Source organism: Cupressus sempervirens, chromosome 7 (genome assembly GCF_028749045.1).
Source record: "Cupressus sempervirens isolate cs-2001-9-10 chromosome 7, ASM2874904v1, whole genome shotgun sequence".
Classification (NCBI taxonomy): domain Eukaryota; kingdom Viridiplantae; phylum Streptophyta; class Pinopsida; order Cupressales; family Cupressaceae; genus Cupressus; species Cupressus sempervirens.
The window spans coordinates 739,849,338-739,865,500 of NC_143124.1; the positions used below are offsets into that span (position 1 = coordinate 739,849,338).

Here is a 16,163-nt window from a genome sequence, read left to right on the forward strand (position 1 = left end):
GGTTATGGCATATTATACGTTTGATTTTTAGATTGTGAGTAGAAAGGTAACTCATTTCATGTTTACCATTTCTTATTCATCTTCTACATTCTCTTCTTTTCAAATCTTTTGTCAAATTAAAATAAATAAAATATCTTATAACTATTAAAATTTAATATTTCCATTAAAAAATATAAAACTTCCATAAAAAAAAAAAGCACAAATTATAATTATAATAAAAAAATTTAAAAACACAAATAACTTAGATAAAAATTAGATTTCTAATATTTGTCATTATAATTCCCAATTTATTAAAATTGTGACCTACATGACTTTTCTTTATTTCATCCCTTACTTTTACAATATACTAAAACAAGATAATTTTAATGCTCCCTATTCATCAATATCTTAATCTTACCTTAATTGAAACAGCACTTTACATTAACCTGTTATCTGACCAAGTAGAAGTTTCCCCAGCCGCTTTCGCCATAGACCAGAACTTGTTCCAACGACCCGCTCATCTGGGTGGGTGTCCACACAGCCTTGGTTTACTTACAACTGTGAAAACTACGACATGTGATTTTCATTCATTCTCCCATCGGATTAAGACTACCTCTAAATTCTAATACAGTTTTTTTCCGAAGAGCTGTTTCAACATTTTGGTTGCTTCATTTTGGTTATATGTATGGAATTCCGATAGATAATTGAAGACGAGGTGGAGCTTGAAAATGGGCGGTGCAAGCTGGGCGGTCCTTATTCTTTTCCTCTTCCCTCCCCTTCTTATTGCGCAAGGCCATGTTAGTTTTCAGTTCAATCAATTCAATGCATCGACCCTTGAATTATTTGCAGATGCCTCAATGCAGTCAAAGGCCATCTCTCTCAATCATCAAGCCCATTTCAGTATCGGCCGAGCCTTTTATCAACATCCTGTGCGTATGAAAGATGTAGGCTCTCTCAATTCTACCTTGTCTTTTAGCACAACTTTTGTGTTTAGTATTGTTCCCTCTTTAGAGTCAGTAAGCGGTCATGGAATGGCGTTTATAATGACGCCCAACAAATCACCAGAGGGATATTTAGAAGCTGAGTACCTCGGATTGATTAGCAATTTATCAGTCTTGGGAGAGACCTCTAATCATCTCTTTGCAGTCGAATTTGACACGGTAAAGAACCAAGAATTTGGTGACATCAACGACAATCACGTTGGTGTGGATCTCAACGACCTCAGATCTGTAAACTCTACACCTGCAGGCTACTGGATTGATAACACCCATTTCCGTACTGTGAATCTGATAAAAGGACAGAATATTCAAGCTTGGATTGATTATGACAATCTTCAGAACGAGCTCAAGATCACCATTGTCGAGGCCGGTCTTGCTCGCCCACAAAAGCCACTTTTACATGTGAAAAATATATCCCTGTCAGATATTCTAGAAGAAGAAGTCTATGTTGGTTTCACAGCAGCCACGGGAGCCCTTTCTGAAGAGAATTACATCCTGGCCTGGAGCTTTGCTACAAATGGAACCGCTCCGTCGCTGAATACATCCAATCTTCCATCCTTCCTGCTGTACAGGAAATCAGATAGCTCAAACTCCGGAAGGATAGCTGCCATTACGACAGCTTGCGTCGTCCTGCTCGTGGTAGTTGTGGTAGCATCACTTGTCTTCTTGAAGAGAAACCAGTACAAAGATATCATTGAAGAGTGGGAGGAGGAATATTGGCCTCACAGGTTTAACTACAAGGACCTACATGTTGCAACCAAGGGTTTCCGAGACGAGGAGATTTTAGGGTCCGGAGGCTTTGGGCGGGTGTACAGAGGAGTCCTACCCACAAATGACCTCGAAGTAGCTGTGAAATGTATTCTTAGAGAAACATACGATGGGTTGAAAGAATTCATAGCAGAGATCTCTAGTCTTGGTCGCCTTCAACATCGGAATCTTGTGCAAATCAGAGGCTTCTCCAGGTTGGGCAAAAAGCTATTCATAGTCTATGATTACTTGCCGAATGGGAGTCTGGACAAGCTGATATTTGGAAGCCCAAAGGTTGTTTTAAGGTGGAGTCAAAGGTACAGAATAATCAGAGATGTGGCTGCAGGATTGTTATATCTTCATGAAGAGTGGGAGCAATGCGTAGTACACAGAGACATCAAGTCCAGCAACGTTTTGTTGGACTTGGAGATGAATGGAAAGCTTGGGGATTTTGGGCTTGCCCGTCTGTACGAGCATAACGAAAACTCACGCACTACTCGTGTGGTAGGAACGCTGGGGTACATCGCACCGGAACTCATACACACAGGAAAGGCGAGCCCAGCCACAGATGTTTTCGGCTTCGGTATTTTCATGCTGGAAGTTGCGTGTGGAAGGAGACCTGTTGATACCTCTCTCCAACATGCTCAGATAGTCTTGGTCGATTGGGTGAGAGAGCTGCACGCCACAGGGAATCTGATGGAAGCAGCAGACCCGAAATTTGGTGGGCAATATGTTGAAGGTGAGATGGAGAGAGTGCTCAAGCTGGGGATTCTCTGTTCTAATCCTCATCCAGAACGCAGGCTTGGAATGAGACATGTTTTGCAAATACTCGAAGAAGAATCTCCATTGCCAGAATTTGATAATCTGTTTTATTTGGAGATGAGTGAGCCAAGCAGCTCTTGGATTTCTTCTCCATATTCCAGTCACAGCAAAGATGCCTCGATCTCCCATGCCTCTAGACAGACAACTGACTCTTCGCAGCTGAACCGAACATCAGCCATACTTGATAACTAATGCGACATCCTGTACTTCTGCCACAGCCACCCGTTTTACAGAATGTACGAATTGCATTTGTATCTTAGCTTAACCCAGATTTTTATCAAGCTGTAATGAAAATGGTCTGTATCAAATATACAGTTTAGGAATTTTTAAATTAATTTATACCTTGGGGTTGAAATCAATGAATGATCAATTGATTATGTTTGTTCAGTGGTATTAGATCGATTAGTAAGTTATTTTATTGAACAATTTTGTGTTGCCGTTATTATTCTCTCTTGAATCATCTTCATTTAATCAGTAGGTTTAGGAAAAAGTTCTGTTTTTAGAATCTACAGCCGTGCAATAACATTCTCTGCTTTAACCTGTTTGTCGATATCTCAATATTCTTCGTGTTTGGGATTCATCTGGCCTTTTGGACCTAGGGTATAGGTATTTGTCACATATTCGGATTCAAACCAATGAATCGGTAGGAAGAGTTAACTCATCTGAATCATAATATCCGCATATCATAATGTTAACAATGAATCAATAGAAATCATAAAAGGTAATTATCATTAGATGATTATCTATTGGTGCATAAATATTAAATTATGTTTATGTTGTTTATTAAGAGTGTAGAGAGAGCGAGCCCGAACCCAAATACAAAATATCACATTGCAGCATCAAGCTATATCACAGCATAAGGACATTACAGCCTACGTTGCTAGGTAAAGGGTACTCTCATTGTTGTTTAGCTCAGTGTTAGTTCCATGCGCCTCTAAGACTATGAGTTATAGCTTTAGTTTCTCTGATCTATAATGCGTTTTTTTTTCGCAATGAATATTGCATGATTGTTGCGAAATCGAATCCTGTTTTTTTGGGTGTTGTTATTGCGATATGTTACCTACTTGTAAGTTTGTCAAGTATGTAATACGAAAGAAAGATCTCATTAAAGAGGTACGATGCAATCTATGGTTTTTTAGTTTAGTGAACAAAAACTTTATGTTATGGTCCTAAAGCGTAAAGACTGCTTCTATGCTAACCATACCACATAATTGGCTTAAAACTAAAATTTTAAAAGTTGAATTGAAAAGCCAAAGTCAAACTATACAACTTGATTCAATCAAAATAAATTCATTAATAAAATAATGAATTAATTCATGCAATTTGGCCTCTTATCAAAATTGATAAAACAATTAATATTTAATCACAAATTGATGACCACTATCAATGCAACATATCATAATGTCACCATGTTTGTTCAAGAGATAAAACCTTAGAAAGGCATAACAAATGATCATAATATAAGGTCATATCATTTAGAAAATATCAACAAACAAATCCAAGTAAAGTGACTAGACACTTATCAACATAAGTCAAATCACTAAGACTAATTCAAATGCCACAAACATCCTAAAAGGTAGGAACACCATAGATTGAGTCATGACATAAAAACTAAAAAGAATGGACACTAGCCTCCTAAAATTCAAGTTTAATTCATTGAACATATGAAATTCTTGGTGTTGAATATTCACTTCCTTAATCTTACTTAAGATGACACATTGCAAAGTAGTTTGTGCATGAGACACTTAGGTGTTTGCATATTATTTTTGTACATGGTGTGGGATAAAGTCTACTTTAGGATAAGATGAACACAGAGTCGAGTGTCTCTTGAATGTGGATGATATTATTTCATTTATGCTTTTTTATGATTTGCATTCGTGAAGAATTATTTGATTTCTATTTATTTATCTAATTTGTATATTTATGAATGTGATTGGTCTTCATTAATCTGAAAATATGCTTTTTAAATTCAATGGCATATAGTAATGATAGATAATGGCATGTCAATTCTATAGTAGAATTTGAATCCTAAGAGACACAATGGATGGACTATGAAATTATTTTTGGAGAATGTTAGTATACATACAATGATACAGATTAAGAAGAAGAATGCAAAGATAAAAGTTTTTAAATCATAAGAGAAAATGGATCACACATACTAGAAAATATACTAGATCTAATACATTACATAAAGAATTGGGTGTAAGGAAATATAAATACTTGATTTGGGCATGCGATATTGTTAAAAGGGTCAAAATCTATTGTCATTATGTATGGTCTTCTAGAGAATAATATGAAGATAAAAATAATTTCAAATTAATGTGATTCGTTATATTTTATAAGAAATCATATCCCTATGATGCTATTAACCATAACATTCATGTATTTATAGTAAATGATAATTAACAACATTATAATAGAGAGAAAACGTTCTCATTTAAAAGGCTAATAGATCATACCATTTGAGTAGAATGTGGGAATGTGAATCCTTAAAAAAAGCTTAAAAAGAAAAAAATTGTAGTCTAGTTCTTATTTTCATAGGATTTCTGAGGTGTATTAACATTTTATATGTGGGTGGAAGTAAGGATTATAAATACATCTATTTATGACATATTCAAATAAAAATTAGAGACATATAAGTGATCCACTACAGTCGCTGACATATACAATGGTCAAATAAATAGTTACTTTTAAAAATCTATTTGAAAATGTACCTCCAAACATAACTCTATTTATACTAATACAAAGGGTTTTTAAATGTCAATTACTATTATAATTATTTTGAAATTTGTTAATACATAAATCAAAAGATATGATCCTCAAATGAAGTTAGGATTGTACTACCATTCTCGAATGAGCACTATAAAGTAAGGAAATAATAAAACATGTCAACGAAAGAAGAGTTGGAAAAAAAGGAGACTAAAATCTATAGAATTTAATATATGGTGTACTTCATATATGACAATAAATAAAATTATTATATCTAAAATCTCTTATTTTGTTCATCTCATTGCACTATAATTTTCAATTTATTAACTATTCTTTTATTGGTTAGCTATACAATAGCAAATTATTTTTTCTATAAAAACAAATTTTAAATAATAAACAATAATATATTACTAATAGCTTCAATACAGTAAACATAGCTACCTCAAATATACCAAATAAAATAATTTTGAAACATATCTATTAAAAAAAAAAATCTTATAACTAACTATATTTAAAATCTTTATTATGATTTTGATATTCTTAATAAAATATATCCATAATTCTTTGTAATCTTGCATAACTTTCCCCTCGTGTGATCATTGAACAGGTAAACTATTCATACAATGAAATGCACCCATAAACTTTTTCCCTTGCGCAGAAATAATAGGTTGGAAACAAAAGTCAAATTACTGTTAAAGAATTCAGAATTAAAAGAGTATAATGATATGGAACATTCTGCATAGCGTAATTCATACCTATAACCTACGTTGAGCATGACAAGCTTGACTTGACTTGCATCCCTTCGTCCATGTCAATGTTTTACACTTCATCAAAATCAACATCTGCAATGGAATGTTCGACAACGATTACAGGGTTGATAATTGATGGGAATGGATTTATAATATATTAGCTGGTTATTCGTTGATTTGGTCTGTGATGGGCGCGACTTTACTTGCATCATCTGATTCAATTCAAATAATAAGTTCAATGAACGAAAATTTCAAAACCGGCCGTATCGTTGAATATCAATTTTACTTTTCTAGAACGCTGAAATGCGTGATATAAATATAATAAAGAGACGTGAAAATCGGAATGAATGTAGTTATTTATTTTTATCATAATCAAATCTCTTTTATTGTTCAACAGTCTAACATTGCGTGCTGAGGGCTGGACCAGCCTCTTTTTGTCAATAATATTAAAAACCTCGTGATAATACACGGCCCGATGCGAAGTCTAACCTATCCAAAATTATTTTGTTGACACCAAGTCTTTCACTAATTTAATAATAATAGAGGCTTCACTTAAGGTCGTTTGGTTTCTGGAAGATGACAGGAATTGGCTTTTTCAAAATCCGGATTTGAAAATTTGTGCGTTTGTTTCAAAATTTGCAAAATGGAATTAGCATACGCGACTTCCAATTTTGCCTCAAAACTAGGGTTTGCGACTTCTTAAAAAAAGTAGGAATTGAAAATCAAAACTTGGTTTTGTTTTTTAAGGAGTGTAAAAACAATAGATTGGACTACTTTTTGAAATTTACCTTCAACTCCAAGCTTACGGATAAAAATGTGTCTTCACACGCATCTTCCAAGTGAAACAAATAGTTTCAGTAAAATCTCAAAAATTGGAATGAAGATATACAAAACCTTGATTTGGCTAAACCAAGGTTTGTAGAAATCTGGGTTTTTTAAATTCCACGAACCAAACGGACCCTTATGTACATCCTAAAATCCAAAACCATGTTTTATAACGTATTTACTTAGAACTCCATTTTACGCTCTTGAATGAAAACTACTTGTTTAACAAAATTAAAAGATCTGACAAAAACGAAAAGTCTTCAAGACTAAACATATTGAATTACAAATTATTAGAATATTCAAATCTCTTTTGTTTTTATAAGCACACTAGTTGCAGAGATCATTCTGGATCAACACCAAAGACGATCGGAAATTTTGCATATTGGTTTGAGGAGTATTTAATCTTTATGATCTACTGAATTTGTATCAAAAATAATCAAAATATAATGATTTGTAAATCTAGGAAAAAATTTAAGTTTGACTTTTATTTTAATTTTTTTTTAATACGTTTTTGTCCGGAGGTTGAGCTTAACCAACGCCTTTAACAATATTCATGCAGATCTAATACTGTGTAAACTTTTTTTTGATCTCTCTATATCTAATAGAAAAAAAATACTTAAGTATATAATAATAAGTACAACGCTCAGTTCCGCCCACTCCAATGAGAATGATAGAATTGACTTGATTTTCATGCCATGATTATCATCGATTCACATAAAACTCCATTAATGGATGCCTACTTGTCGGTTAACTGAATTGATTGTATAGGATAAAGCTATCCAAGTGTCTCTTGTTCTCGTTAAGCTACCCGCTGATTTTGTGCGGTACTAAATGATTCAACTGTTCTCGAAAGAATATATGTTTGTTTTGGTTGAAGTGACATAATCACGACGTTTATTGTTTAAGAATTAGTATTTTATATTATATATATCATCATCTGGAAAGTTTTACATTTCCTTCAGACGCATAAAATTATTCTTTTACAGTCTCATTTTTGTTTTGACTTGTTCGAACAAATGCCAAATCATCTTTGAGAGTAGCGTAATATAATCCTAACTACTATACATATTCTTACCCCATTAAAAGCATGTAGGTGAGATTTTATAAGGATCTTTAGAGGTGTGTGAGAATATCTTAATTAGAAATAATAGGAGTTATATGTGATATATTGTTATGAAATTTAAGGGCATATATGTATTAGGAAAATGTGTCTTAGCATTGTATTTATAAATATTTATTATTTTTAGTATTGAAAATAAATTTTAAGCTATCTTTTTTCAAATTTTTAAATGGGTTAGATAAATACGGTAGTAAACTTTTACTGCAAGATTATGTCTAGTTTTAAAGATATTAGATTTGTTAAAAGAATTATAAATATTTTAGAACATTTTTAATCAAATTCATTTTTGAAGGCTTAAATGATCTAAAATGGCTTGAAAGTGTGTGTAATCAGAGTAATAGGCTACAAGTTTAAAAAGAATGCTATGAATTTTTAGCACTTCAAACAATTTGTCAATTAAGATACTAATTCAAAAGTTATGACATGTAGAAGTTGAGTCCCATGAAACGAAATATGTCAAAACATGTTGAACACATAAATGAGTTATAAAAGGTAGTTGAGCATGTGGGTGTGTATTTTTGACACATTATATGATGTATTTGATTGGACTTTATAAATGGTTTTAGCACATGGTTTTGTAATACCATTGATGTTTTCATATAATGCATCTTATATATTGGGTGTATGAGATGAAGAGTGCTTAATAGTCTTATAGCTATTCACTTAACTCTGGATTTGTAATGTCCCCATTTTTGCCAACATTAGAATTTGAGAGGTTAGCCTATTAATGTGATCCTCGTAGGATAATTATTTTAGTAGAGGGTCTTCTGAGGTAATGGCTAGGCTTGGGAGGGTCTTGTCTTCTCCACAGTTCAATAAGCTACATGTTGGTCTTCATTTGCCTCAGATTAGACTTTATTTGGGCTTAGATTTGTGTACTTGCTATTTGTGGTAAGTCAAGTGTTGACTAAGATGGATCCTTTCTATTTCTACAAAGTGCATTTGGTCACATGGAGAAATAATAGGTGTAACTCCTATTTCAGATGACATATTTAATGATGAGTATTTTGTGAGTTATTATATTTTTAGTACCCAAATTATTATTAAAAGATTAAATGGCTTATTATAAAGTTATAATTTAACTTTATAATTTCACTTAAGTTGAGGGTTGAGACATCATTGGAAGGGGCCGTTTATTATATTCCTAAGACAAGTATTAAATATTTAAAGTGATGTTGTAATGGAAAGTTTCAAGAGCTAAGTTCATTCGGGAAAATTTCCAAGTTTCTAAAGTTGAGTTCGTTTTGAAAATTTTATCAACAAAGCATTATAAATATGAGCTCATTTGTGGCTTTTCTGTGGTTCTGATTTTTTTGCCCTTACTGAAGTATAAGCATTTCAAACTGAGAGGTATTTTGAATTACTGTTGAGGTATAGTGATTTGATTCTAAATTTGGTTAAATCTCCTTCTATATGTATTAATGGCTAGGAGATATTGTTGTAGCTAAAGATTTTGAGGTGATATTGTGAAGTCACTAATTCAAGACTGATGTTAATTTTGTAGTTGGGAAGGTAGTGTTGAATTGTCATTGAATTGCATTTAAATCTAGAGACTATTATGATTTGTTGGTGTCATATAATTATGGGATTATTTCTCTATAATTTGGCAAACCCTTAGACAATTGGTATCTTGTTTACACTTGCAGATGAACAATTTCTTCTATAATTTGGGTGCACCTACACTTTTGAATCCATACCACCTTTCTCCTAGATTTGGTACTACATTTTGAAGTAGTATGGGCAATGTTTACAGTCCATACTAGTTAGCCTGTAACACTAGGATTTGGGCATACCTGCATTAGAGTATTGGAGGGGTTTTTAACTATATTGTGGCTTGGCTGCTCAATCTTAGCTATATAAAAATAAATCGGAGTTAATGATACAAAGAAGAGAGAAAAAAATTTACACACAATCATTTAAGCTTAGTTGTGTAATTGAAATTAAAATTTGAATAAGTTGGAGAGACGACATGGCATCTAGTTATATAAATAAGATGATGTCCCAAACAAAACTATCATTCAACATTTTAGTGGAGCTAGGATTGCTTGCCAAATGTTTGACAAAGATTTGTATGAAATTTTTAATATTATCAATAAATAGAATTTTTAATATTGTTACAATACCACTAGATTTATTCTTTCCATATTGGCCCTTAAATTGTTTAAATAATTCAAAACATGACCTCATGACCCAAATTCAAACCATCATGGTTGAATAATTGCTATTACTATGAATGTCATAGAAACAAGGGACAGAAAACAAATGATTGCGTGAGATTAAAATATCACATCTAGGACTTGATAGAAAATATAGTCATAATAGTTAAGGGACGTGATTTCAAACCCAAAATCAAACCATCATGGTGAAAATTTCTATTATTGTGAATTCCACAAAAGAAGGTGGCACAAAACAAATGACTGCATGAATCAAAATATTTCATCGAAGAACTGATAGAAAATGAGGTCACAATTGTTGAGGGACATAAAAAAAGGGAAGAACATAAGGAATGTATAACTCGTCTTCTAAGTCATGAGAAATAAGAAATCTCGACATCAAAAAATAAAGAAAAAGTATTAAACTAATCTCACAATATTAAAAACCAATCAACAATCTTTTAAAATAGTTTTAAGAGCTAATATAACTATTGTCAAAGAAAACATGAAAAATAGTCAAAAGAAATCAAAGCAAGGCCACTTTTCAAGGGACAACATCTAAAGTAGCACTCACTTCAAATTGTTGCATCATAGTGGAACAATTATAAAAGACCCCAACACAAATATCAATATTTGATCTTTTGAAAAATTCATCAATACATAAAGAGATTCTAGAACAAGCTTTATTCCAAATTATGGTACCTAACAACTTGGATCTCACTCAATTCCAATCCATAGTCAGACATATGCCCACACCTCATTCTTTATCCTTTTTGGAAGAGAACAACATATATTTAAATCGCCCACATAATCTTGTATACATATTGTGGTTTTGATATTTCAAAACTGAGATAAACATGTATTGATAGATGGAATCAGTCAAAACATTTGGACATTGAGTCTTTTCTATTGTTTTTCTAAAGAGTCAGACTAATGAACTACTAATTTGAAGTATCTACACATGATATTATATTTCATAATTTGACTACATATCAATCAAATAAAATTTAAGTATCTAAATACCCAATTTTATATTTTATAAAATATATTAAATATATGTATTTTTCTAAAATTATAAAAGAAATTTTTAAAATACCTTTTAGAATGGCGTTTAATGTTTACTAATCAGATTTCTAGAAGAAATAATGAAAGAATAATTTGACTTCTAGAAGCCTCGGGAAAACGTCGAGGAGGGGCAATAGCTAGGTAAACGCACACCGACCCTAAGATCTGAAGTCGCCAAAAGCGGCTGAGAGAGATACCAAGACTTTGGTTCGTGTTACTTTCACGCTGTAATTATATTTTCGAATAACCAGAGGCCCCGATTTGCGAATCGACAAAGAACCGTTTGATATTGTATGACGGGCGTGAGAAGGAAAAACAGGGGAAATTTTAAATGACAGAACAATGTGAATCTGTACAATTTTGTAATTTCAATTTACGAAAAATTGTTATCCATGTCATGCAACATCAATTTCTGTTCCAATTTCGGTTTCTATGGCCATAATTATTTCAGTGTATTTCTCATCTGGGATTGAGTTTTCTTGTGGATTTTGATATCTGGTGATCATTGTGTATTATGTTCCAAAAGAAAATCGGAATCGAGCTGGAGTGCGACAATGGCAGAGGCATATTGTACGATCCTTTTGTTTTTCCTCCTCCTTCCGTCGCTTATTGCAGATTCCGATACAACTTTCATATTCAACCAATTCAATGCTTCGACCCTCGAATTGTTTGGGAATGCGTCAGTGAAGTCCAACGCAATCTCCCTGACTCAGCCATCCCGTCTAAACAACATCGGCCGTGCTTTTTATCGACACCCTGTACGTATGAAACATCCCGATTCTCTTAATTCTACTTTCTCCTTCAGCACAAGTTTTGTTTTTAGCATTGTTCCTTCTCCAGATTCAGAATCTGCGTTTGGTATGGCGTTTCTTATGACGCCCACCAAGTCTCCAGAAGGGTTTTTATCCATTCAGTACCTGGGCTTGATTAGCAATATATCGAGTCTGGGAAAGGCCTCAAATCATCTGTTTGCAGTAGAGTTAGACACATCAAAGAACCCGGAATTTCAAGACATAGACAACAATCACGTTGGTGTGGATATCAACGACCTCACATCTGTAAAAGCTAACACAGCGGGCTACTGGATCAATAACACCCATTTTCGAACTGTGGATCTTAAAACTGGAAAGAATATTCAAGCTTGGATTGATTTTGACCATCTTCAAAATGAGCTACAGATCAGCATTGCTGAGGCCGGTCTAGATCGCCCAGAAAAACCACTGTTACATATGAAAAATATATCATTGGCCGACATTCTAGAAGAAGAAATGTACGTTGGTTTCTCGGCAGCTACAGGAGTCATGTATGAAGAGAATTACATCCTGGCCTGGAGCTTTACTACTAATGGAACCGCCCCGTTCCTAAATGCATCTAATCTTCCATCCATGCTACACCCAAAATCCAAGAGCTCAAATTCTAAAATGATAGCAGCTGGTATCAGCACAGCTTGCGTTCTCCTCGTCCTGGTCGCGTTAGTAGCATCAGTTGTACGGTGGAAGAGAAACCCGTACAGAGATCTTATTGAAGAATGGGAGGTGGAGTATTGGCCTCACAGGTTCAAGTACAAAGACCTGCATATTGCAACCAAGGGTTTCATAGACGAAGAACTTTTGGGATCCGGAGGCTTCAGCAAAGTCTACAGAGGAGTCCTTCCGAAAAACGGTCTCCAAGTAGCCGTTAAATGTATTCCGAGAGAGACCAGCGATGGGGTGAAGGAATTCATAGCAGAAATCTCGAGTCTTGGTCGGCTTCAACATCGAAATCTTGTGCAGATCAAAGGCTTCTGCAGGCGGAAAAAGGAGCTGTTCATAGTATATGACTACATGCCAAATGGAAGCCTGGAGAAGATGATATTTGTTGAGCCAAACAAGGTTCTCGACTGGAGTCAGAGGTACAGAGTCCTGAGAGATGTCGCTGCGGGATTGGTGTATCTTCACGAAGAGTGGGAGCGATGCGTAGTTCACAGAGACATCAAGTCCAGCAACGTTTTGCTGGACTCGGAGCTCAATGGAAAGCTAGGAGATTTTGGGCTTGCCCGGTTATACGAGCATAACGAAAACTCGCAGACTACTCGTGTGGTTGGAACACTGGGTTACATCGCACCAGAGCTCATACACACAGGAAAGGCAAGCCCCGCTACAGATGTTTATAGCTTTGGTATTTTGATGTTGGAGGTTGCAAGCGGGAGGAGACCAGTCGATCCTTCTCTCCAACCTGGTCAGACGGTCATGGTTGACTGGGTGAGAGATTTGCATGGCACAGGCAGTCTGATGGATGCAGCAGACCCGAATCTTGGTGGGCAATACGTTGAAGGTGAGATGGAGAGAGTGCTCAAACTGGGGCTGCACTGTTGTAATCCTCAGGCAGAAGGCAGGCCAGGGACGAGACAAGTTCTGCAAACGCTTGAAGAAGAAGCGGCAAAGCCAGATTTCGATGCATCGTTTCATTTGGAGGTTAGTTCAGCATCGAGCAGTACTTGGAGATCTCCTGTTTGGAACAGCCGTAGCACAGGTGCTGCCTGTTCCAGTTCTCTAGAAGGACGATAGCCTGCGGAAAACCAGGTCAACCTGGTTTTCTGACTATGGCGGTGTCCGATGCTTTCTTTAATGTCAATTATGCCACACAAGGCATAGGTCACCGTTGTAAGCCCTTTCACACCGTCAAAGCTCATTAGATGTCCATCATAAATATTCCGGCAAATTCTTAGATACACTGTGCATGTTTTTCTCGCAGACTAATGTAATTAACATCAACGAGGCATTTCAAACGCTTATGTTCTCTTTTATTTTTCTTGTTTGGCGCCCCACTCACGGTGCCTGCTTTATATAGATTGAAATTTAAAAAATTTAAAATACAATAGAATTTTCCTAAAATTTTCAGCATTTATGCATCAATCATATGTATGTTTTATAATTATACACATCAAAAAAAAATTGAGAAAAAATCGTTCTATTTTCAGAAAAAAAATAAAAATGTTTGACTTTTGGTGCATCCTATTAGATGATAGCCAACGTGGTAAACTCACACAATTCCAATTCAACATAATCTAAATATGTGTCTAAAATAGAAACTTTGTTACGAAAGAAGATGCCTTTTAGCCTAATTCGAATATTTGATTTCTTTCTTAAAATAATAAATTATTTTGAATTTGAATAATGAAATATTTGTCTTCACTATATTTTACAGCAATTTTCAAAAAATCAAAAGCATTTTAATATAAACATTAAAATCTCTTCTTTCTTTGTCACATTTTACTGTTGTTTTCCATGGTATTAAGGGGAGAACCCTTCATCAAGTGGTAGGGGAGCACCATTCATCACAAATTGTATCAGATATTGGTCACATGATCAAATCTCCCCTAATAAAACTAGTGGGGGTGGGGGATTGTTGGACTAACCGCCAATATTCCCCTTTAAGATTTGTGGCATGACTTAATTGCGTCTTGTGTTCTATAAGTCTTGTGGTAACATTGGGAATTGACTGGTCGATCTTTTGATGCAACAAAAACCCTAGCTTCTAACAAAGGAATCCTAAGACCTAGGTTGGGTAAATGGTTAATATTGTAGTCCTAATCATGAGCACTTATAAATATGTTATTGAATTGTTGCTTCCTCCATTCATATGATTTGTAAATGTTTAGTTAAATGACACATCTATGCTTAAGGAATTTGCATTCTAGCTATTTCAAAAAATTGCACCTTTGTTTGGGCTAGAATAACATCATCCTCTCAGGTTCCTTAGTAGGGCGTACCCTTATACCACTTATGCGATTCCTTTGGGAAAAGAGAATCTCAAATGTGCTGATTGTTTTTATGGGAACAAATTTATTTATATCTTTTTCTTTCATTTTTTTCCATATGCTCCTTATATTGCTAAATTTATGATTTTGATCTCCTCTAGTCAAAGGTAAAATGGAGCTTTTCCTTGTTCCATATCATATACATAGTTTTCTTTGATTTTAACAATGATTAGTAGGTTGTGTTTGATGATTATGCTTGGAGGTGGGATTCACATCCCCTCTTAGTATGCCCCTGTGCTTTTTCTATCAATTCTTAAAGGGATTTTAATTATATTTTCCCATGTCAATAAGAGTATCTTATCTTCCCCTTCTAGTGTGATAAAGTTTATGAGGATATTGGTAATACTTTATGTAGAGTTTTGAAGGTGGATTCTATGACCAAAGACTTTGGTCATCTTTCATTTTCTCATATTTTGATTGATCTTTCAAAATCTTTGTTTTTATTAGGTCATTCAATAAGTTAACGAGTAAATCTTTGTATTACTTGGTGAACTACAGCTTGTTTGTTGCAGGTGTATTTTTCTACTAAATGTTTTTCTTTTACTTGAGCCTATAGTGCTTACAAGAACTATTCCTCAATTTACATATAGCACAAGTCAAACTGTGCATATTAGAGAAGGTGCAAATGTAAAGGATATATATATATATATATATATATATATATATATAAAGATATTTAAATTTAATATTATATACTTAATTATAATTTAAATAAAAAATTATGATATGAAAACATTACATCTAGTTTCTTATAAACACATTAAATAAAAAATGCATATTTATATTTTAAACCATTATCCCTTTCAAATCCAAACGATGTACCATAATTAGGATTTTCTAAGTTTAAGTCTAAAACATGGATGCCATATATATAATTTTTATCGAGTTAGGTTGGGAAAAGAGAATTATTTTTGTAAATGGATGTACCTAGAAATTACTACTATATTTCTAATTCCTCAAAAGAAAAATTGATGGCTGTATGAAATCAATCATCACCATGGACATACAAAATAAAAATAATAATTGAAACAATTAGTTGTATCAAAGAAGTAATAGTTACTCATGAAAGAAAAGGGGGACATTATGATATTGAAAGGAATCAAATAGGTGCAACACTATGAATCAAGAATGATATCATGCACTATTAAGGAAAATCCATGGAGATGATTAATTATGGATGGTTGGTTATGACTATTA

General features: G+C 34.0%; 1 protein-coding gene and 1 pseudogene across 2 annotated transcripts; both read left to right on the top strand.

Moving 5' to 3' along the window:
- Positions 1 to 424: 424 nt before the first annotated feature.
- On the top strand, positions 425 to 2,927 carry LOC149549380 (L-type lectin-domain containing receptor kinase SIT2 pseudogene; annotated as a pseudogene).
- Positions 2,928 to 11,340: 8,413 nt separating this feature from the next.
- Positions 11,341 to 13,934, top strand: LOC149549381 (L-type lectin-domain containing receptor kinase SIT2-like). Of its 2 annotated transcripts, XM_089792785.1 has the most exons (2): positions 11,341 to 11,925; positions 12,008 to 13,934. In XM_089792785.1, the coding sequence occupies exons 1-2, from the start codon at positions 11,682 to 11,684 to the stop codon at positions 13,711 to 13,713; spliced, it is 1,950 nt and encodes a 649-aa protein (XP_089648911.1). In that variant the 5' UTR covers positions 11,341 to 11,681; the 3' UTR covers positions 13,714 to 13,934. The 2 variants fall into 2 exon arrangements, with proteins under 2 accessions (XP_089648911.1, XP_089648910.1); XM_089792784.1 differs by having other exon boundaries at positions 11,342 to 13,934.
- The last annotated feature ends 2,229 nt before the right edge of the window (positions 13,935 to 16,163 follow it).